This window comes from Macaca fascicularis, chromosome 11, assembly GCF_037993035.2.
Source record: "Macaca fascicularis isolate 582-1 chromosome 11, T2T-MFA8v1.1".
In the NCBI taxonomy this organism is placed as follows: Eukaryota; Metazoa; Chordata; class Mammalia; order Primates; family Cercopithecidae; genus Macaca; species Macaca fascicularis.
Window position 1 is genome coordinate 117304640 of NC_088385.1, and position 21504 is coordinate 117326143.

General features: G+C 46.0%; 1 protein-coding gene across 2 annotated transcripts; it reads right to left on the bottom strand.

The window, feature by feature from the left end:
• Positions 1-4091: 4091 nt before the first annotated feature.
• On the bottom strand, positions 4092-20304 carry ARPC3 (actin related protein 2/3 complex subunit 3). Of its 2 annotated transcripts, XM_015430662.3 has the most exons (7): positions 20202-20304; positions 15399-15498; positions 10823-10899; positions 6328-6396; positions 5768-5894; positions 5322-5416; positions 4092-4418 (listed from the first exon to the last, which is right to left on the bottom strand). In XM_015430662.3, the coding sequence occupies exons 1-7, from the start codon at positions 20205-20207 to the stop codon at positions 4356-4358; spliced, it is 537 nt and encodes a 178-aa protein (XP_015286148.1). In that variant the 5' UTR covers positions 20208-20304; the 3' UTR covers positions 4092-4355. The 2 variants fall into 2 exon arrangements, 1 of the variants encoding a protein (XP_015286148.1); XR_012420634.1 differs by lacking the exon at positions 5768-5894.
• Between the last annotated feature and the right edge of the window lie 1200 nt (positions 20305-21504).

Below are 21504 nucleotides of genomic sequence, written 5' to 3' on the forward strand. Positions count from 1 at the left end.
CCTGTAGTCCCAGCTATTCGGGAGGCTGAGGCAGGAGAATGGCATGAACCCGGGAGGCAGAGCTTGCAGTGAGCCGAGATGGTGCCACTGTACTCCAGCCTTGGAGACATAGTGAGACTCCATCTCAAAAAAAAAAAAAAAAAAAAAAGAAGGGGAAGAAAATAAATAAAAATCAAAATCTGAGAACTATTATTAAATTACTTTGTCTAAAAAGTCATACATTATAATTGTTTTTAATGTCAGCATTACATCTTGATTAAAGCTGTATTTTAAAGTTCATACTATTAGGCTGGGCGTGGTGGCTCACGCCTGTAATCCTAGCACTTTGGGAGGCTGAGGCGGGTGGATCACCTGAGGTCAGAAGTTTCAGACTAGCCTGGCCAACATGGTGTAACGCTGTCTCCACTAAAAATCCACAAATTAGCCGAGCATCGTGGCGCACGCCTGTAATTCCAGCTACTTGGGAGGCGGAGGCAGGAGAATCGCTTGAACCTAGGAGGCGTAGGTGGCAATGAGCTGAGATTGCACCACTGCAGTCCAGCCTGGGTGACACAGCAAGCCTCTATTTAAAAAAAAAAAAAAATTGGCCGGGCGCGGTGGCTCAAGCCTGTAATCCCAGCACTTTGGGAGGCCGAGACGGGCGGATCACGAGGTCAGGAGATCGAGACCATCCTGGCTAACACGGTGAAACCCCGTCTCTACTAAAAAATACAAAAAACTAGCCGGGCGAGGTGGCGGGCGCCTGTAGTCCCAGCTACTCAGGAGGCTGAGACAGGAGAATGGCCCGAACCCGGGAGGCGGAGCTTGCAGTGAGCTGAGATCCGGCCACTGCACTCCAGCCTGGGCGACAGAGCGAGACTCCGTCTCAAAAAAAAAAAAAAAAAAAAAAAAATTCAGACTATATTCATGTATAATTTATAATAAATCCTTTGGAAATTGTCCTCTTGCATATATTAAAAAACAAAATATAACAAAAGAAAACACCTGCCACGATAAAGTCCCAAAGGGAAACGGTCCAGAAGCTATTTCCGGCGCCTGTGGCCCGTGCGCCCCCTGCTGGCAGTAATGGAACTGGGAACAGGGCCCAAAGTAAGCTCGTTTTCTATGATGATGGTTCCACAATTTAAAAAAAGAAAAATGGGCCGGGCGCGGTGGCTCACGCCTGTAATCCCAGCACTTTGGGAGGCGGAGGCGGGCAGATCACGAGGTCAGGAGATCGAGACCATCCTGGCGAACACGGTGAAACCCCGTCTCTACTAAAAATACAAAAAAATTAGCCGGGTGCGGTGGCGGGCGCCTGTAGTCCCAGCTACTCAGGAGACTGAGGCAGGAGAATGGCGTGAACCCGGGAGGCGGAGCTTGCAGTGAGCCGAAGCTTGCAGTGAGCCGAAATGGCGCCACTGCACTCTAGCCTGGGAGACAGAGTGAGACTCCGTCTCAAAAACAAAAACAAACAAAATATATATATGTACATGTATATATATACACACATATATTTGGCCGGGTGTAGTGGCTCACACTTAATGCCAGCACTTTGGGAGGCCAAGGCAGGCGGATCACTTAAGGTCAGAAGTTCAAGACCAGCCTGGCCAATGTGGTGATATGTTTAAAACGATTTTTTTTTCTTTTTTGAGACAGGGTCTTAACTCTGTCGCCCAGTCTGGAGTGCAGTGGTGCGATCATGGCTCACTGCAGCCTAGACCTCTCGCCACCAGGCCTGACCCCAAACCTGTAATCTTGAAATGAATCAGGGTGGCTTTCTCTCCTTTCTGACATGTCTGTAACCCCTGTGGCAGAAGTTCCAACCCAAACACCGAAACTCTGATTCTGGGTTAAGAATTTTAATTTAGGAGAGGTGCAGTGGCTCATGCCTGTAATCCCAGTGTTTGGGAGGCTGAGGTGGGTGGATCACTTGAGTCCAGGAGTTTGAGACCAGCCTGGACAACATAGCAAAACCTTGTCTCGCTGGGCGCTGTGACTCACACCTGTAATCCCAGGACTTTGGGAGGCTGAGGTGGGTGGATCACTTGAGGTCAGGAGTTTAAGACCAGCCTGGCCAATATGGTGAAGCCTCCTCTCTACTAAAAGTACAAAATTAGCCAGGCGTGGTGGCACAAGCCTGTAATCCCAGTTACTCAGGAGGCTGAGGCAGGAGAATAGCTTGAACCTGAAAGGCGGAGGTTCCAGTGAGCCAAGATTGTACCACTGCACTCCAGCCTGGGACACAGAGAGACTCTGTCTCAAAACAAAAAAACAAAAACCAAAAAAACAAGATACCCCGTCTCCACAAAAAATACAAAATAAGCTAGGCCTGGTGATGTGTGCCTGTAGTCCCAGCTACTAGGGAGGCTGAGGTGAGAAGACTGTTTGAGCCCAAGAGGTCAAGTCTGCAGTGGGCCATTGCACTCTAGCCTGGGCAACAGTGATACCCTGTTTCAAAAACAAACAAATTTTAATTAAACAAAAAAAAAACCCCTCACAACACACCACCACCACTCTTTTGGTTTCAGGACTGTCCTTCTGTTTATCTATGGAGTAGGTTTTCACATATCCATACCTTTGGCTATGTGAACTGTGGTATTTAGCTAGCCTGTAATTCAAGTCTTTAAACAGATGCTCAACAGCATTTAACTCATATATTAAAACAATATATTCACTCGTAAAACCGAAATGCAAATACTTTTATTTTTTTGAGACGGAGTCTCACTCTGTCACCCAGGCGGGAGTGCAGTGGCCGGATCTCGGCTCACTGCAAGCTCTGCCTCCCGTGTTTACGCCATTCTCCTGCCTCAGCCTCCCGAGTAGCTGGGACTACAGGCGCCCGCCACCTCGCCCGGCTAGTTTTTTGTACTTTTTAGTAGAGACGAGGTTTCACCGTGTTCGCCAGGATGGTCTCGATCTCCTGACCTCGTGATCTGCCCATCTCGGCCTCCCAAAGTGCTGGGATTACAGGCTTGAGCCACTGCACCCGGCCTGCAAATACTTTAGTCGTTCAAGTACCACCATAAATTTTAGGTTTTTGTTTCGTTTTTTTTTGAGACAAAGTTTTGCTCTTGTTGCCCAGGCTGGAGTGCAATGGTGCTATCTCAGCTCACTGCAACCTTCGGCTCACCGTAACGTCTGCCTCCTGGGTTTACGCAATTCTCCTGCCTCAGCCTCCCGAGTAGCTGGGATTACAGGCATGTGCCACCACGCCCAGCTGAGTTATTTATTTTTTTTTGAGACGGAGTTTCGCTTTTGTTGCCCAAGCTGGAGTGCAATGGTACGATCTCGGCTCACTGCAACCTCTGCCTCCTGGGTTCAAGTGATTCTCCTGTATCAGCCTCCCGAGTAGCTGAGATTACAGGCGCATGCCACCATGCCCGGCTAATTTTTGTATTTTTAGTAGAGACAGGGTTTCATCATATTGGTTAGGCTGGTCTTGTACTCCTGACCTCGGGTAAGCCGCCCACCTGGGCCTTGCAAAGTGCTGGGATTACTGGCATGAGCCACAGCGCCCAGCCCGGCTGATTTTTGTGTTTTTAGTTGAGACCGGGTTTCTCTGTGTTGGTCAGGCTAGTCTTGAACTCCTGACCTCAGGTGATTCGCCCATCTGGGCCTCCCAAAGTGCTGGGATTACAGGCGTGATCCACTGCGCCCAGCCATATTAGTATATTTTATTGCGTACACATACACAGAAAGAAAAAAAAAGAAAAAGAGAAAAGAAAGCACTGATGTATATGCTCTAACATGGGTGAATTTGAAAACATTAAGTCAAAGAAGCTGGACATAAAAGGCCACATGTTGTATAAAAAATTCAATTTACATGAATTATCCAGAATGAGCAAATTCATAGAGACAGAAAGTAGATTAATACTGGGAGGAGAGTGGGAAGGACAGGGGCTTGGGGAGGAATGTGGGGTGGGGTGGCTGCTAAAGTGTGCAGGTTCATTACACTGGGGTGATGAAAATGCTCTGGATTTAGTGGTGATGGTTGCAAAACTTCATGTATATACTAAAAAAAGTAAATTGTACACTTTAAAAGGGTACTATGGAATGTGAATTTTATCTTAAAACAAATTGTAAGTGAATGTCAAAGACAGGCAATAAAGTTTTTCTTACATGGAATGTTAGAAATTTCTTTATTATGACTTATTCTTATTAAGTGCCAGCTTAATGCTGCAGAAAACTTCAAATCACCCTTGATAACCCATTTTCTTGTCTCCCACCCAAATTACTGATCAAGAGTTTTTCAAGTAAAGACATGCTCTTCTCTCTTCTGTATAAAACTTTACGAAATAAAGGCAAAAGATTGTGTACATCTCGCTGGAAAATGCTGCCCAGGGCTCTGGAGACGGTGGCTGCCCGGGTTCCCTTCACTGTCCAGGTCCTGAAAGACTCTTGTTCATGAACTGTCTCTTCACAAAGCAAGTCCACCACTAACAAGAGGGGACAACAAAGAATGAATGGTGGGAGTCAAATTACAATAGAATTCGCATTTATTTAATAATAAAATTTCATATCAGTCTGAAATCTCTTATAAACCTTTTTTTTTTTTTTTTTTGAGATGGAGTCTAGCTCTGTTGCCCAGGCTGGAGGGCAGTGGCGCGATCTTGGCTCACTGCAAGCTCTGCCTCCTGGGTTCATGTCATTCTCCTGCCTCAGCCTCCCCAGTAGCTGGGACTATAGGCGCCCGCCACCGTGCCTGGCTAATTTTTTGTATTTTTTAGTAGAGATGGGGTCTCACTGTGTTAGCCAGGATGGTCTTGATCTCCTGACCTCGTGATCCGCCTGCCTCGGCCTCCCAAAGTGCTGGGATTACAGGCGTGAGCCACCGCGCCTGGCCATAAACTCTTTTTGCCTGGCCATAAACTCTTTTTAGACAAAGTCTCACTCTGTCATTCAGGCTGGAGTGCAATGGCATGATCTTGGCTCACTGCAACCTCCACTTCCTGGGTTCAAGTGACTCTCGTCTCAGCCTCCCGAGTAGCTGGGATGACAGGAGTGTGCCATCATGCCTGGCTAATTTTTTATATTTTTAAAAGAGGTGGGGTTTCACCATGTTGGCCAGGTAGTCTCGAACTCCTGAACTCAAGTGATCCACTGCCTCGTCCTCCCAAAGTGTTGGGATTACAGGCGTGAGCCACTGTGCCCGGCCTGCAATTCATTATTTAGTGTGATTCAGTAAACTCATATTACATACTAGACACATACTGGAAGTTAAGCAACACTGCAATGCAGAAATTAAAAATATTCTTGCAATGGAAGACCTTAGTGTGTTCAATGGTGGCTATTGGATAAAAGGTGATTTACCAATTAAGCAGGCAAGAAGAGGGTCTTACCTTGCTAGGTTTATCATTCTGAGGGTCAAAAACTTTCTCACAAAGTCTCAGTCCAGTCTCTTGCCTTAGCTGTTGTAAATAGGCTCTCATCACTTCTAAAACAGAACAATTTTAAAAAACTGTATTTGCAAATACATCCCAAATGTACTGGTTGCAGGTCTGTATGCTCACTGTGGTAATACATTTTTATACATTCTAACAGGATATGAAATAGAAATGACAGTCCAAAGAGTTTTATAACTACATTTGTTTTTGTTCAAAAGATTTTCTGCATGTCATCCTTGTTGCCAAGAATTGTTTGTGAGAGTGACTAATAAGATAATGTACTTCCTATCATTTCACTCTCAATCTGTATATGAATCAAGGCAAGAAAAGGAGGGGTGGTAGGAAGTCAGATGGAGAAAATCTTCTTGTGCCATAGAGAGAGGATAGAGACCTGTTCTTACCATCTTCCTGTTTGTTTGCAGGTTTGGCATAAATTGCGTTAAGTGGAAAACCAGGCTCTCCAGGAATGGGAAAATTAGTGATTCCCAATGTATACATTTCTTTTTCACCTTGGCTTTTGGAATTGCACTGAAAAAAAAAAAAAAAATATATATATATATATATATACACACACATACACACACACACACACACACACACACACACACACACACACACACACACACACACACACATATTTTACAGGGAAAAGAATTCCATCCTTGGACCCCAGGTTAAGAACCCTTGAGCCAAGGGATTAAAAGGAATTTCTCTGTCAAGATTTCTGTCTTGAGAAAATATATGCAAAGGCTTAAAACATCACTACTTTTATCTTTGTGTCAGTCAATTATACTACAAGTTCAGAGAACTAAATTCAAATTTTTCTCTTAAGTCCATGCTGTAAGTCAGAGGAAATATTTTCTACTTGTCTTTAAAGTCTCAACAAATCCCAGATGACTGGGAGGGTAAATGCCTCTCAGCAATTTGTTTTCCTGATATATAATCATCCAAGTTTAATTACCTTTTGGAGTTTCTTCAGACATTCAGAAATATAGAGAGTTATATATATCAAGGTCCTATCAGCTTCATTCTACAGGGAGAAAAAGAAGACTTAAAAACAGTTATCAAAACATAACAATGATATGCAATGAATGAATTCCATCTTTGTCTTCTGATTATCTACTGGATGCAGTGGTAGGACAGCCACTATCACATCAAAACTCCTATTCTCCAAACGCACAGTCTCCTCAGTCTCCTTTTCCATTTGTCCCTGGGAGGAAGGCACAAGCCCCACTCTGAGCTGTGCGGCTGCTCTTTTTTGTTTTGTTTTGTTTTTTTGAGACGGAGTCTTGCTCTATTGCCCAGGCTGGAGTGCAGTGGCACAATCTCGGCTCACTGCAACCTCCACCTCCCAGGTTCAAGCAATTTTCTTGCCTCAGCCTCCCAAGTAGCTGGGATTACAGGTGCCCACCACCATGCCTGGCTAATTTTTCTATTTTTAGGAGAGACAGGGTTTCATCATGTTGGCCAGGTTGGTCTCAAACTTCTGACCTCAAGTGATCTGCCCACCTCAGCCTCCCAAAGTGCTGGGATTACAGGCATGAGCCACTACGCTTGTCTGAGTGGCTGCTCTCTCTTGTCCCGGGGTTCCCAAGGATCTGTGTCAACAGCCCTTCACTGTGTAGGAAGGAGAAGTAACAAGGCTGCCTGGAAAGCCTGAGCTGCTCCATATGGTTGGCTAATCTTTAAAAACCCTTTCACTTCAGGGTCTCCGCTGAGAACAGAAATATTTATTACTCTAAAAGAGGAAGCAACTATTTCACATTTGACTTGCTCCCAAAGAACTCCATAATGTCAATGTCTTGACTTAACCAAAAAGAAAATGTGGAGAAGACAAATGAAAGTTGATCAAATGTGGCATGGACTTTGGGTCAAATTTTACACAAATTTAGGCCAGGTGCAGTGGCTTACACCTGTAATCCCAGCACTTTGGGAGGCTGAGGTGGGTGGATTGCTTGAGCCCAGGAATTTGAGACCAGCCTGGGCAAACACCATCTCTACAAAAAATACAAAAAGTAGCTGGGCATGATGGCGCACACCTGTAGTCCCAGCTAGTCAGAGGCTGAGGTGAGGGGATCACCTAAACCCAAGAGGTCAAAGTTGCAGTGAGCTGTGATGGTGCCACTGCACTCCAGCCCGGGTGACAGAGTGAGAACCTGTCTCAAAAACAATTAAAAAAAAAAAAAATTTTATAGTCAAAAAACTGGCCCCAGGCCAAGGGCAGTGGCTCATGCCTGTAATCCCAGCACTTTGGGAGGCCAAGGTGGGCAGATCATTTGAGGTCAGGAGTTCGAGACCAGCCTGGCCAACATGGCGAAACCCCGTCTCTACTAAAACTACAAAAATTAGCCAGGCATGGTGGCGTGCGCCTGTAATTCCAGCTGCTAGGGAGGCTGAGGCCAGAGAATCGCTTGAACCTAGGAGGCGGAGGTTGCAATGAGTCAAGACTGTACCACTGCACTCCAGCCTGGGCAACAGAGCAAGACTCTGTCTCAAATAAAAAAAAAAAAAAGGCTGGGTGCAGTGGCCCACGCCTGTAATCCCAGCACTTTGTAAGGCCAAGGCGGGTGGATCATGAGCTCAGGAGATCGAGACCATCCTGACCAACATGGTGAGACCCTATCTCTACTAAAAAAATACAAAAATTTTGTATTTGGCGTGGTGGTGTGTGCCTGTAATCCCAGCTACTCGGGAGGCTGAGGCAGGAGAATCGCTTGAACCTGGGAGTTGAGGGTTGCAGTGAGCCGAGATCACGCCATTGCACTCCAGCCTGGTGACAGAGTGAAGCTCTGTCTCTTTTTTTTGAGTTGGAGTCTCGCTCTGTCGCCCAGGCTGGAGTGCAGTGTCTGGATCTCAGCTCACTGCAAGCTCCGCCTCGCGGGTTCACGCCATTCTCCCGCCTCAGCCTCCCGAGTAACTGGGACTACAGGCGCCCGCCACCTCGCCCGGCTAGTTTTTTGTATTTTTTAGTAGAGACGGGGTTTCACCGTGTTAGCCAGGATGGTCTCGATCTCCTGACCTCGTGATCCACCCGTCTCGGCCTCCCAAAGTGCTGGGATTACAGGCTTGAGCCACTGCGCCCGGCCGTGAGGCTCTGTCTCAAAACAAAAACAAACAAACAAAAAAATTACCCCCAAACCACATCATTTCCCTATTTTTTTTTTGAGACAGAGTTTTGCTCTTACTGCCCAGGCTGGAGTGCAATGGCGCGATATCGGCTCACCACAACCTCTGCCTCCTGGGTTCAAACGATTCTCCTGCCTCAGCCTCCCGAGTAGCTGGGATTATAGGCACGTGCCACCATGCCCGGCTAATTTTGTATTTTTAGTAGAGACGGGGTTTCTCCATGTTGGTCAGGCTGGTCTCGAGCTCCTGACCTCAGGTGATCCACCCGCCTCTGCCTCCCAAATTACAGGCAGAGGCACTGTGCCCAGCCACATTTTCCTATCTTTAAGACAATATAGTATCTGGGAATGAATGAAATGTAGCTGAATTATTATTATTGTTTTGAGACAGTCTTGCTCTGTCACCCAGGCTGAGTGCAGTGGTGTGATCTCGGCTCACTGCAACCATCACCTCCTGGGTTCAAGCAATTCTTGTGCTTCAGCCTCCCGAGTAGCTGGGATTACAGGCACGCACTACTACACCTGGCTAATTTTTGTATTTTTGGTAGAGATGGGGTTTCACCTTGTTTGCTGGGCTGGTCTCAAACTCCTGGCATCATGTGATCCACCCGCCTCAGCCTCCCAAGTGTTGGGATTACAGGCGTGAGCCACCATGCACTAATTTTTGTATTTTTTGTAGAGATGGGAGTTTGTCATGTTGCCCAGGCTGGTCTCGAACTCCTGAACTCAAGCGATGTGCCCAGAGAATTATAACATTTATAACTATTACAAACAACCCACACATTAGATATAGAAAACATTCTGTTACCATCACAGAATGTTTAGACTACAATTTGTACACCAAGAGTCTACAATTAAATAATTCACACCCTATTTGATTCCAGAAGTTCAGAGTTTGGCAAGGAGGGGTTGAAATTCCATATTTTAGGGCCGGTAGTGGTGGCTCAATGCCTGTAATCCCAGCACACTGGGAGGTTGAGGTGGGCGGATCGTGAGGTCAGGGTATCAAGACCATTCTGCCCAACACGGTGAAACCCCATCTCTACTAAAAATACAAAAAATTAGCCGGGTGTGGTGCCACGTGCCTGTAGTTCCAGCTACTTTGGGAGGTTGAGGCAGGAGAATCGCTTGAACCTGGGAGGCGGAGGTTTCAGTGAGCCGAGATCACGGCACTGCACTCCAGCCTGGGCAACAGCAAGACTCAGTCTCAAAAAAAAAAAAAAATTCCATATTTTAGAATACCATCAAGGAAATTTGCTGATTTTCCTTGTCACTTTCTCACAGCAGGATTGCAGAGAACATTTCTGGTTTTCATTTTCCCATCTCCTTTTTGGTCTCCTGCTTCTACCTTCCCCTGACCATCCTCCTCACAGGAACTAAGAACAGAAGGGGAGAGAGTGGTTCAAGGAAGATTTAAGGTCATTCAAGTGTCTTCATTTCTCTATCTCAGGTCCAGGACACAGAAGTACATAAAAAATAACACAGCACATAGGACTTCTTGGCTGTGGATTTAATCCTAAACAAAAACACAGGGCTTAGCTAGTTGTGGTGGCCCATGCCTGTAATCCCAGCAATTTGGGAGGGCGAGATGGGCAGACTGCTTGAGCTCAGGAGTTCAAGGTAAGCCTGGGCAACATGGTGAAACCGTGTCTCTACAAAAAATTAGCTAGGCATGGTGGCACGTGCCTGTAGTTCCAGCTACCTGGGAGACTGAGGCCGGAGGACTGCCTGAGCCCAGGAGGTTGAGGGTATAGTGAGCTGTGATTGTGCCACTGCACTCTAGCCTGGGCGACAGAGCAAGACCCTGTCTCAAAACAAAACAAAACACAGGGCTGGCACATAGTAGGTGCTGCTTAACTAATGTTGAATAAATAAAGGTATTTCTAGTAAAGGGTTGGCAAACTTTCTCTGTAAAAGGCAGGCAGTATTTTTAGGCTTTGTGGGCCATACAGTCTTTGTCACAACTACTCAATTCTGCTGTTTTAGTGTGAAAGTAACTACAGATAATATAGAAACAAATGGTTGTGGCTGTGTACCAATAAAGATTTATTTACAAAAAGGGGCAGTGGTCCAAATGTGGCCCTCAGGTTAGAGTTTGCCAACCCCTGGTATAGAATTTGAAGGAAAAAAAAAGAAACTAATATTTATACAAAAGCTAACATTAAGCACTATTTTCAAATTTAAAAATTACATGCTGATTTCATTTTATTTTCTCCTCACAGCAAGGTTGGTATTATCCCTATGAGATACTTGGATAGCAACCTTGGATAGCAAGGTTGGTATTATCCCTATGAGAAAACTAAGTTAAATATTAAAAGCTCTGTAATTTACCTTAATTTCATAGTTTTTGAAGAAGACATTGGCCTTGAAGTAATAGATGGCTTCATCCACAATATCTGTATCTTTTGCTAAGCAGGACACAAGGGAAGGAGCACAGAGAACATTAGCCAAATACAAAACATAACACCTATCAAAGCCATAAAGGGAAAACACATACAACTGTCAACAGTTGCGGAGTTGAATAAAATAAAATGATCCTATTGGAATATCAAGTTTTTAGAAAATACTTATTTATTTATTTATTTTTTGATACAGAGTCTTGCTATGTCACCCAGGCTGGAGTGCAGTGGCGCAATCTCGCCTCACTGCAAGCTCTGCCTCCCAGGTTCACACCATTCTCCTGCCTCAGTCTCCCGAGTAGCTGGGACTACAGGCGCCTGCCACCACGCCCGGCTAATTTTTTGTATTTTTAGTAGAGATGGGGTTTCACTGTGTTAGCCAGGATGGTCTTGATCTCCTGACCTCATGATCTGCTCACCTCGGCCTCCCAAAGTGCTGGGATTACAGGCATGAGCCACCGCGCCCAGGTTTTTAGAAAAGATTTATAGAAAAGTAGTACATGGTTTATTTTTACAGCTTTATTGTTTTTGTAAAAGTTACACACGTTCATTAGAAAATGAAATTCAATCAATACAGTTTTCTTTTTTAGAGAGAGATCTTGCTCTGTTACCCAGGCTGGAGTGCAGTGATACAATTATAGCTCACCACAGACTTGAACTCCTGAGCTCAAGCGATCCTCCCATTTCAGCTTCCGTAGCTGGGACTACAGGCATGCACCATGAGGACTGGCTAATTTTTTTCTTTAAAGTTTTTTAGAGATGGCTGGGCATGGTGGCTCACGCCTGTAATCCCAACACTTTGGGAGGCCGACGCGGGTGGATCACCTGAGGTCAGCAGCCTGGCCAACATGGTGAAACCCTGCCTCTACTAAAAATACAAAAATTTAGCCGAGCGTGGTGGCGGCCACCTGTAATCCCAGCTACTTGGGAGGCTGAGGCAGGAGAATCGCTTGAACCCGCGGGTGGAGGTTGCAGTGAGCCAAGATTGCAGCATTGCACTCCAGCCTGGGCGACAAGATTGAAATTCCGTCTCAAAAAAAAAAAAAAAAAAAATTTTTTTTTGAGATGCAGTCTCACTATATTGCCTAGGCTGGTCTCAAACTCCTGGCCTCAAGTGATCCTCCTGCCTCCTGAGTAGCTAAGATTATAGGCATAAGCCACAGCACCGGGCCAAAAAAAATTTTTTTTAATTGTCACCTTAATTTCCACTTCCCCCAAAATAACTACCATTAGCATTTGGTGAACATTATTCATGACGTCTCTAAATGCATTTATAAAAAAACACTGAGACACAGACTAACTTTAACTGTTTCCTAAAAATAAAAAGTATTCGGCCGGGCGCAGTGGCTCACGCCTGTAGTCCTAGCACTTTGGAAGGCCGAGACGGATGGATTTCCTGAGGTCAGGAGTTCGAGACCAGCCTGGCCAACATGGAGAAACCCTATCTCTACTAAAAATACAAAAACTAGCCGGGCATGGTGGTACGTGCCTGTAATCCCAACTACTCGGGGGCCGAGGCAGGAGAACTGCTTGAACCCAGGAGGCAGAGGCTGCAGTGAGCCAAGATCATGCCGCTGAACTCAATCAAGCCTGGGTGACAGAGCAAGACTCCGTCTCAAAAAAATAAAAATAAAAAAAATACATAAATAAATAAAATAAAAAGTATTCAATATAATTTTATTTGAATTAACATATTATAGTTTCAGGAAAAAAACTCAATTATTTAGAACATGTTGGGGTTCAGATACACATCTTTCTTTTTATGGAAACTATGACTTAAAATATACTTGTACAAGCTGTTGTAGGTAGCTCTAGATGGACAAAAACCAGAAATACTGTCTTGACAAAAAAAGATCTCGTGACACAATTTCTTTGGCAATTTTTTGTTTTCCTTTTTTTTATTTTAAAAAGGTCAAAATCCTTGGGTCTTGATATCTGGCAGCTGGTTTCAGCAGTGCTGAGACAGTTATTTATACTTCTTGTCTATGACTGTTAACATTCTCACACAGCAGAAATGCAAAGTAATCCTGAAGCTTTCATACTCTGCAATTAAGTTGTCTTCATCCCAGCTCACTGCCCTGTGGAAGAATTTCAACAGAACTCTAACTCTAGACTTGTGTTCCTAGCAATCTATTTTTTTTTTTTTTTTTTTTTGAGATAGAGTCTTGCTCTGTCACCCAGGCTGGAGTGCAGTGATGCAATCTCGGCTCACTGCAAGCTCCACCTCCCGGGTTCATGCCATTCTCCACCTCCCAGGTTCACGCCATTCTCCTGCCTCAGCCTCCAGAGTAGCTGGGACTACAGGCGCCCGCCACTACGCCTGCCTAATTTTTTGTATTTTTAGTAGAGATGGGGTTTCACTGTGTTAGCCAGGATGGTCTTGATCTCCTGACCTCATGATCCACCTGTCTCGGCCTCCCAAAGTGCTGGGATTACAGGCGTGAGCCACTGCGCCCGGCCCTGTTTTTTTTTGAGATGGAGTCTCACTTTGTTGCCCAGGCTGGAGTGCCATGGGACAATCTAGGCCCACTGCAACCTCCGCCTCCTGAGTTCAAGCGATTCTCCTGCGTCAGCCTCCTGCGTAGCTGGGACTTCAGGTGCCTGCCACCACAGTCAGCTAATTTTTGTATTTTTAGTAGAGACAGAGTTTCACCACGTTGGCCAGGCTGGTCTCAAACTCCTGACCTGAGGCAATCTGCCCATCTTGGCTTCCCAAAGTGCTGGGATTATAGGCATGAGCCACTGTGCCTGGCTGCAATCTGTTTTCTTATCTGTGAAAGGAAACTTTCTTGGAGGACTCAATATTGTTTACAAAAACCAGCTAGTTCTTCTAAATGTAATGACAGGAGGGGGCAAAGGCCAAAGGATTCTGAAATTAGAAGAATACTTGGCACATAAGAGGCATTCTATAGATATTTGTTGAATATAAATGAATTAGTGTGATTAATACTGTTATTTAGCTCACAGCACAGGCCTCCATTCCAATTCAGGTGTTTTTCTTTTTTTTTTTTTTTTTCCTTTTGAAACAAGAGTTTTGCTCTTGTTGCCCAGGGTGGAGTGCAATGGCATGATCTCAGCTCACTGCAACCTCCACCTCCCAGGTCAGCTCACTGCAACCTCCACCTCCTAGGTTCAAGCGATTCTCCTGCCTCAATCTCCCAAGTAGCTGGGATTACAGGCATGTGCCACCACACCTGGCTAATTTTTTGTATTTTTAGTAGAGACGGGGTTTCTCCACGTTGTTCAGGCTGGTCTCGAACTCCTGAACTCAGGTGATCCATCCACTTCGACCTCTCAAAGTGCTGGGATTAGAGGTGTGAGCCACCACGCCTGGCCTTTGCAGTGTAATTTTTGTTTTTTTTTTTTGAGATGGAGTCTCACTCTGTCGCCCAGGCTGGAGTGCAGTGGTGCAATCTTGGCTCACTGCAACCTCCACCCACTGTGTTCAAGCAATTCTCCTGTCTCAGCCTCCTGAGTAGCTGGGATCACAGGTGCCCACCACCATGCCTAGCTAATTTTTGTATTTTTAGTAGAGATGGGGTTTTGCCATGTTTGCCAGGCTGGTCTCGAACTCCTGACCTTAAGTGATCCACTTGCCCTGGCCTCCCAAAGTTCTGGGATTACAAGTGTGAGCCACTGCGCCCAGCCCTGTGATTTTCTTTTATGTTATTTTTCTTCTCTCTCAGGTTGTCTTCTTCCTTGTTCCTTTTCCTCAGAATCAAGTAGAGACTGTGGTGACTCACCATATTTATAAAGTTTACTGAGCTTTCAAATGGTGTTGAAAACAAAATTAAGTTAAAAAAAGGTCAAGTCAAACAGTCTGGCAGAGAAATGGGAATTGGATCAGTACCAAATTGATAATTATAATAATGGTCTTAGAAACCATGAATGGAATTCAGTTCAGACCCTTGCAGGGTACAGGGAAACCGTGTCTAATATAATACAAATAATACTGTTGGAAGAACATCTCAGAAAGCGTCAGAAGAGTCTCAGACAGTGTCTGAAAAATATTGCAGCTTTCTGAAATAAAACTCAGAAAAGCAGGAATAGACATAAGTAATGTTACATAGTATACTTCAGATTTAAGATTGAGGTATTGCTAAAAATGAAGATCTTGAAGAATGAATAAAGGAAGTAGATTTAGACGGGGAAGAGGTCAAAATATTTGTTGTTTTCTTCCAGGTTGATAACAGAAAGGATGGGCATGTGGCATTCTAGACATAACAGCATTAGATTTGTTTGAAAGAACTGATAAACAGTGTCCAGAATTAAGCACATTTCCTCCATTTTCTCAAAAGAGTTTCCTGGAGAAGTCAGAAGAAATAATACAATTTCCTATTAAATGCAACATATAACCACTATCTTGAAAGGTCTAGACCACAATATCTACCAAAGTACAAGGACAATTTGAGAGAGAAGACTGAGCTAAGAATTTCCCTGATTTGACCATTTTAGAAGACTGTTAGGCATTTCATGCCAAAATTTGAAAATAATGGGTTTAGACTTACTCTCTCTGGGTGCAGGTCCTTTGAATTGACTTCTAATAGGTAACAGTGCCATGTTTCCGATGAGTTTGGTGTCAGGATCCATGAGAGAAGAGTGGTAAGCCTGTAATGGCAAGCCCAGGAAGAACACAGAAGCAGAAAGAGAGCAAATGTCACTGTGGCAAACAACCTTTCCTTAAAGGAAAAAAAGAGTAACCCACCCAAGATTAATCAGGGGAGGGAGAAGGGATAGCAGCATTGAGGTGCTAGAGCTGGTTCTTTCTGGCTCAAGAAAACCAACTGTTAAATTATGAGGCATTTTTCAAGCTGGTTGTTAAACACAGCTGTTCTCAAAAATCAAATTATATAAACTTACAATTAAGTAAATGATGTTGGCCGGCGCAGTGGCTCACGCCTGTAATCCCAGCACTTTGGGAGGCTGAGGCAGGCGGATTGCCTGAGGTCAGGAGTTCGCGACCAGCCTGGGCAACACAGTGAAACCCCATCTCTACTAAAATACAAAAAATTAGCCGGGCGTGGCAGTGTGCGCCTGTAGTCCCAGCTACTTGGGACGCTAAGCTGGAGAATCACTTGAACCCAGGAGGCGAAGGTTGCAGTGAACCAAGATCATCCCACTGCACTCCAGCCTGGGCAACAGAGCGAGACTCTGTCTCAAAAAAAAAAAAGTAAATGATGTTAAAACCAATGATGCTTAAATATTCATCACTACTTCTTTTTTTTTTTTTTTTGAGAAGGAGTCTCACCATGTTGCCTAAGATGGTCTCGAACTCCTAAGCTCAAGTGATATGCCTGCCTCGGCCTCCCAAAGGGCTGGGACTACAGGCAAGAGCCACCTCACCCAGCTACTGCCTACATTTTATTTTTTTGAGACGGAGTTTTGCTCTTGTTGCCCAGGCTGGAGTGCAATGACGTGACCTTGGCCCACTGCAACCTCTGCCTCCCGGGTTCAAGCGATTCTCCTGCCTCAGCCTCCTGAGTAGCTGTGATTACAGGGATGTGCCACCACGCCCAGCTAATTTTGTAGTTTTGGTAGAGAAGGGGTTTCTCCATTTTGGCCAGGCTGGTGTTGAACTCCCGGCCTCAGGTGATCCGCCCGCCTCGGCCTCCCAAAGTGTTGGGATTACAGGCGTGAGCCACTGCACTGCACTTGGCCTACTTCCTAAATTTTTTTTTTTTTTTTTGAGACGGAGTCTCGCCCTGTCACCCAGGCTGAAGTGCAGTGGCGCGATCTCTGTTCACTGAAACCTCCGCCTCCTGGGTTCAAGCGATTCTCCCGCCCAGCTTCTTGAGTAGCTGGGATTAGAGGTGCGAGCCACCACGCCCAGCTAATTTTTGTATTTTTAGTAGAGACAGGGTTTCACCATGTTGGTCAGGCTGGTCTCAAACTCCTGACCCCATGATCCGCCCACCTCAGCCTCCCAAAGTGCTGGGATTACAGGCATGAGCCACCGCGCCCGGCAATAACCTAATTTTTAAAAATTACATTTTCCTATTGTCATGTTCTTAAAGTTATTATTACGAAATACTAAATAATGGGGTGCTGCTGTGCATCTCTTCCAATTCTATGTTTGGTGACATCACATTGGTATCTGGTCAAAGTATTTCCACCACAGAAAGACAAACATCATATAAATCAGGGTACCCAGCCCCCAGCTAAACCAAGACCCAAGCACTATCTTTTCAGCTCTGCCACTTCCTGGCGTTATGCTTTGACCAAGGCATCATTCTTCTTCTCTTAGCTTGTTTCCAAATTTGTAAAATGAGAATATATATATTCCCTTCAGTGGGTAAGTGTGAGTTAAAGGAAGGGAGAAAAAAATCACATTTATGAGAGCATTCTGTATGCTGATTCTTAGTTCTGCTTTTTACAAGATGCCTGGCTTTTTATAAGACAACATGGGTCCCATTCATATATTCATCCATCAAATGATTGCTAAGCACATTCTATGTGCAAGACACTGTGATACAGTAATATACAAAGTAGTACAGTCCTGGTCCTTGAAGAGTAGAGAAGGTAGACAAAAAATAATCACAGGATGGGACGGGCACGGTGGCTCACGCCTGTAATCCAAACACTTTGGGAGGCCGAGGCTGACAGATCACAAGGCCAAAAGATAGAGACCATCCAGACCAACATGGTGAAACCCCATCTCTACTAAAAATACAAAAATTAGCCGGGTGTGGTAGCACATGCCTGTATTCCCAGCTACTTGGGAGGCTGAGGCACGAGAATTACCTGAACACAGGAGGCAGAGGTTGCAGTGAGCCGAGATCGCACCACTGCACTCCAGCCTGGTACAGAGCGAGACTCCATCTCAAACCAACCAACCAACCAACCAACCAACCAACCCAGGGTGAATCCAGGGTGCTCTATGTGCAACTGGAGCCAGTACAGGGCTTTAGAGTCCTTTTTTTTTGGAGACAGAGTCTCCTCTCACCCAGGCTGGAGTACAGTGGCATGATCACAGCTCACTGCAGCCTCAAACTCCTGGCTCCAGGTGATCCTCCCACCTCAGCCTCTTGAGAGGCTGGGAGGAGATGCACTACCACATCCAGTTAATTTATTCTTATTTTTGTAGAGGCAGGGTCTCATTATGTTGCCCAGGTTGGTCTCAAACCCCTGGGCTCAAGCGATCCTCCCATCTTGGCCTCCTAAAGTGTTGGGATTACAGGCATAAGCCACTGTACCCAGCCTAGAGTCCTGGCTTAAAATCTGGTTTTACCATTAGTAGGCAACTTTGTCCAAATTAACTTCTCTGAGGTTCCGTTTCCTCTTCTGTAAAATAGGAATCATGGTACCTACTTCACAGGGTCATTATGAGGATTAGATGGGATAATTTATAAAGTGTGTACCCCAGAGCTCAGGAGTCAAATGGTAATTACGGAATTCATAAAATATGTATTTGTGAGGCTGAATGAGGTGGCTCACGCCTGTAATCCCAACACTCAGGGAGGTCGAGGCAGGAGGACTGCTTGAGCCCAGAAGTTTGAGACCAGCCTGGGCAACATGGTGAGACCCTGTCTCTACTGAAAATAGAAAAACTTAGCTGGGCGTGGCGACGTACACCTGTAGTCCCAGCTGCTCAGGAGGCTGAGGTGGGAGGATCACCTGAGCCAAGTTTGTGTCACTGCACTGCAGTCTCAGAGACGGGGTGTAACCCTGTCTCAAAAAAAAAAAAAAAAAAAAAATCTATCTATCTATATATATCTCTCTATATATGTATTTGCAACTATGGCTTGCTCCTTTTCATCACAAGTATACTTTATCTAAAGTACCCTCTGCCTTCCCTTTCACCAAACTGTCTTGTTACCTATCTAGTTTCTTTTTTTTGGAGTGGGGGGGTCAGAGTCTCACTCTGTGGCCAGGCTGGAGTGCAGTGGCACAGTCTTGGCTCACTGCAACCTCCACCTCCTGGGTTCAAGCGATTCTCCTGCCTCAGCCTCCCAAGTAGCTGGGATTACAGGCACGCGCCACTACGCCCAGCTAATTTTTTTATTTTTAGTAGAGATGGAGTTTCACCATGTTGGCCAGGCTGGTCTTGAACTCCTGACCTCGTGATCCATCCGCCTAGGCCTCCCAAAGTGCTGGGATTACAGGCGTGAGCCACCGCGCCTGGCCATCCATCTAGCTTCTTTATAGCATTTGTCACTACCTGACACTACTGTATGTATCTCCTTTATGTTTACACTTTTATTGTCTCGTCTCCCGATTTGAACGTACACTGTTTAAGATTAGGGATTTGTTGAACTTATTTGCTGCTGTAAATAGAGCCTGGCAGGCAGTAGGTGCTCGGTAACGTTTGTTAAAAATAATGTGTGAGCAGGCTGGGCGCGGTGGCTCATGTCTATAATCCCAACACTTTGGGAGGCCGAGGGGGCGGATCACCTGAGGTCTGGAGTTCCAGCCCAGCCCAGCCAACATGGTGAAACCCCCGTCCCTACTAAAATGCAAAAAATTAGCTGGGTGTGGTGGCGCGCGCCTGTAATCCCAGCTACCCAGGAGGCTGAGGCACGAGGACTGCTTGAACCAAGGTGGCGGAGGTTGTAGTGAGCCGAGATCGCCTCACTGCACTCCAGCCTGGACCACAGAACGAGACTCTCTCAAAAAACAAACAAAAAAAGTGTGAACAATCACACAATAACCGAACCACCTTTTCCCGAATCTGCAAAATGGAGACCATGATGGTGATAAATCTAGCCCACAGACTGCCTGTCAGAAATTAAGTACAACCAGACCGTCATAGATTTTTACTCCCACTCTGATGCACACGAAAAAGGAAATCTTTGGAAGTCAGGCGCCGACCGAGTCTGTGAGGGCCCTATACCCAGGTGGCTCCGGGGTGGCCGCCGCTGCCGGGAAGTGGGTTCTGACAAATGACAAACAGCAGAGGGAGCCTGCCCCCCGGGGCGGAGGAGGAAGTGGGCCTCACAGAAAAAGGAGAAGCTAGACCCTGGACTTGAAATATGAAAAATAAAAAGGGCAACCCTTGGCTTCGCGCTGTAGTGACGCTTTGGGAACCCTGCCGGAGCCGGAAGGAGTAGACGGAGAGAGAGAGAAGAGGGCCTCCTCACACACCCTGGACCCCTGGACCCCGGGCCCACTCCTGCCGCGCCCCCGCCTCCCACGACTGGCACCCGCGGGCTGTCCCAATTCTTCAGCGACCGGTCCCCTCCCCTCGCCTCACTCCTTCTCGGGCTCCCGCTTCCTCTCTGCCTTCCGCCGCCCGCTTCTCTCGGCACACACAAGGTTTCTCCCCGCTTTTCGCAATCCCCGCTGTCTCCCCACACCATGGATCGAACCCTCACCGGCATCTTGGCAGCACCCGGGTTCCAACCCAGAGGAGCAGAATCCAGGTAGAGCAGAACGCTTCCGGTCTGGCAGCCCGGGCGGGGTAGGCGGAAGCGAAACGGAAGGGGCGGGGTGATGACGTGAGCTTCCGGCTTTGTAGTTCCGCCTCTGGTTGCAGCGGCCGCGCGGATCTGAAAGGGGGCGCCAGAGCGCTAGGTAGGGGCCCTCAGAGTGGCGCAGCGTGAGGCGCGCGCAAAATGGAGATGGGTCTTGAGGTTCCAGAATCTTCGATCAATCACCTCTTTTGTGTTTTTTTCAAATTTCACCTTTTCAGGGCCGGGCATAGTGGCTCATGCCTGTAATCCCAGCACTTTGGGAGGCCGAGGCGGGTGGATTACCTGAAGTCAGGAGTCCGAGATCAGCCTGGATGGTGAAATCTCGTCTCTACTAAAAATACAAAAATTAGCTGGGCGTGGTAGCATCCCAGCTACTCGGGAGGCTGAGGCAGAATAATCGCTTGAACCTGGGAGGCGGAGTTTGCGGTGAGCCAAGATCGTGCCGCTGCACTCTAGCTTGGGTGAGAGTGTGACTCTATCTTAAACAAACAAACAAAACACCTTTCCTGTGAAGCCGCCTCTGGTCATTCTGTTTTCAATTCACCCGACTCCAGCCCCATGCCTTATCCTTCTCTCCCGCTTTTTCCCTTAGTTCTTATGATTCTTGTATTTAGTTTACTCTTAGTGCTTGTCTCCCTATCCTTGTAAATGCCAGACAGCACTTCGCCCGTTTTGTCCCCTGGCGCCTGTAACAGTGATGGTATGTAGGAAACATCAGTATTTGAGTAAATGAATGAACCCAATGCACTGCATCTAAAAATAGAGAAACTGAAGGGCACTGGAATCTGAATCGCAGCTTCAATACATACTAGCTCTATAATTTTGAGCAAGTTAACTTGCCTCTGTACTTCAGTTCCTCACCTGAAAATGGTAGTAACAATATTTACCTCATAATTTTGTGACGATGAAATGAATTACATGTAAAATGCTTAGAACTTACATGCTTGGAGCATACCGAAAGCCCAGGAGTTTTTAACCTATTTATTACTAGAAAACTTACGTTAAAAGTCAAGTTCATTGCTACCTGAGAGCCATTTCTTCTGCCAGTTCGCAGCCTGGAATAGAGCCCCATGTTCCCACATCTGATTTCGCATTCAGGTGACTGGGCAAATAGCACCTTTTAGGCAAGGTCTTTTTTGACAAAGAGCCCAAAGTAGCCCCATAGTCACTCTCCATTTCTTTTCTGCTTTCTGTTCTTTCCATC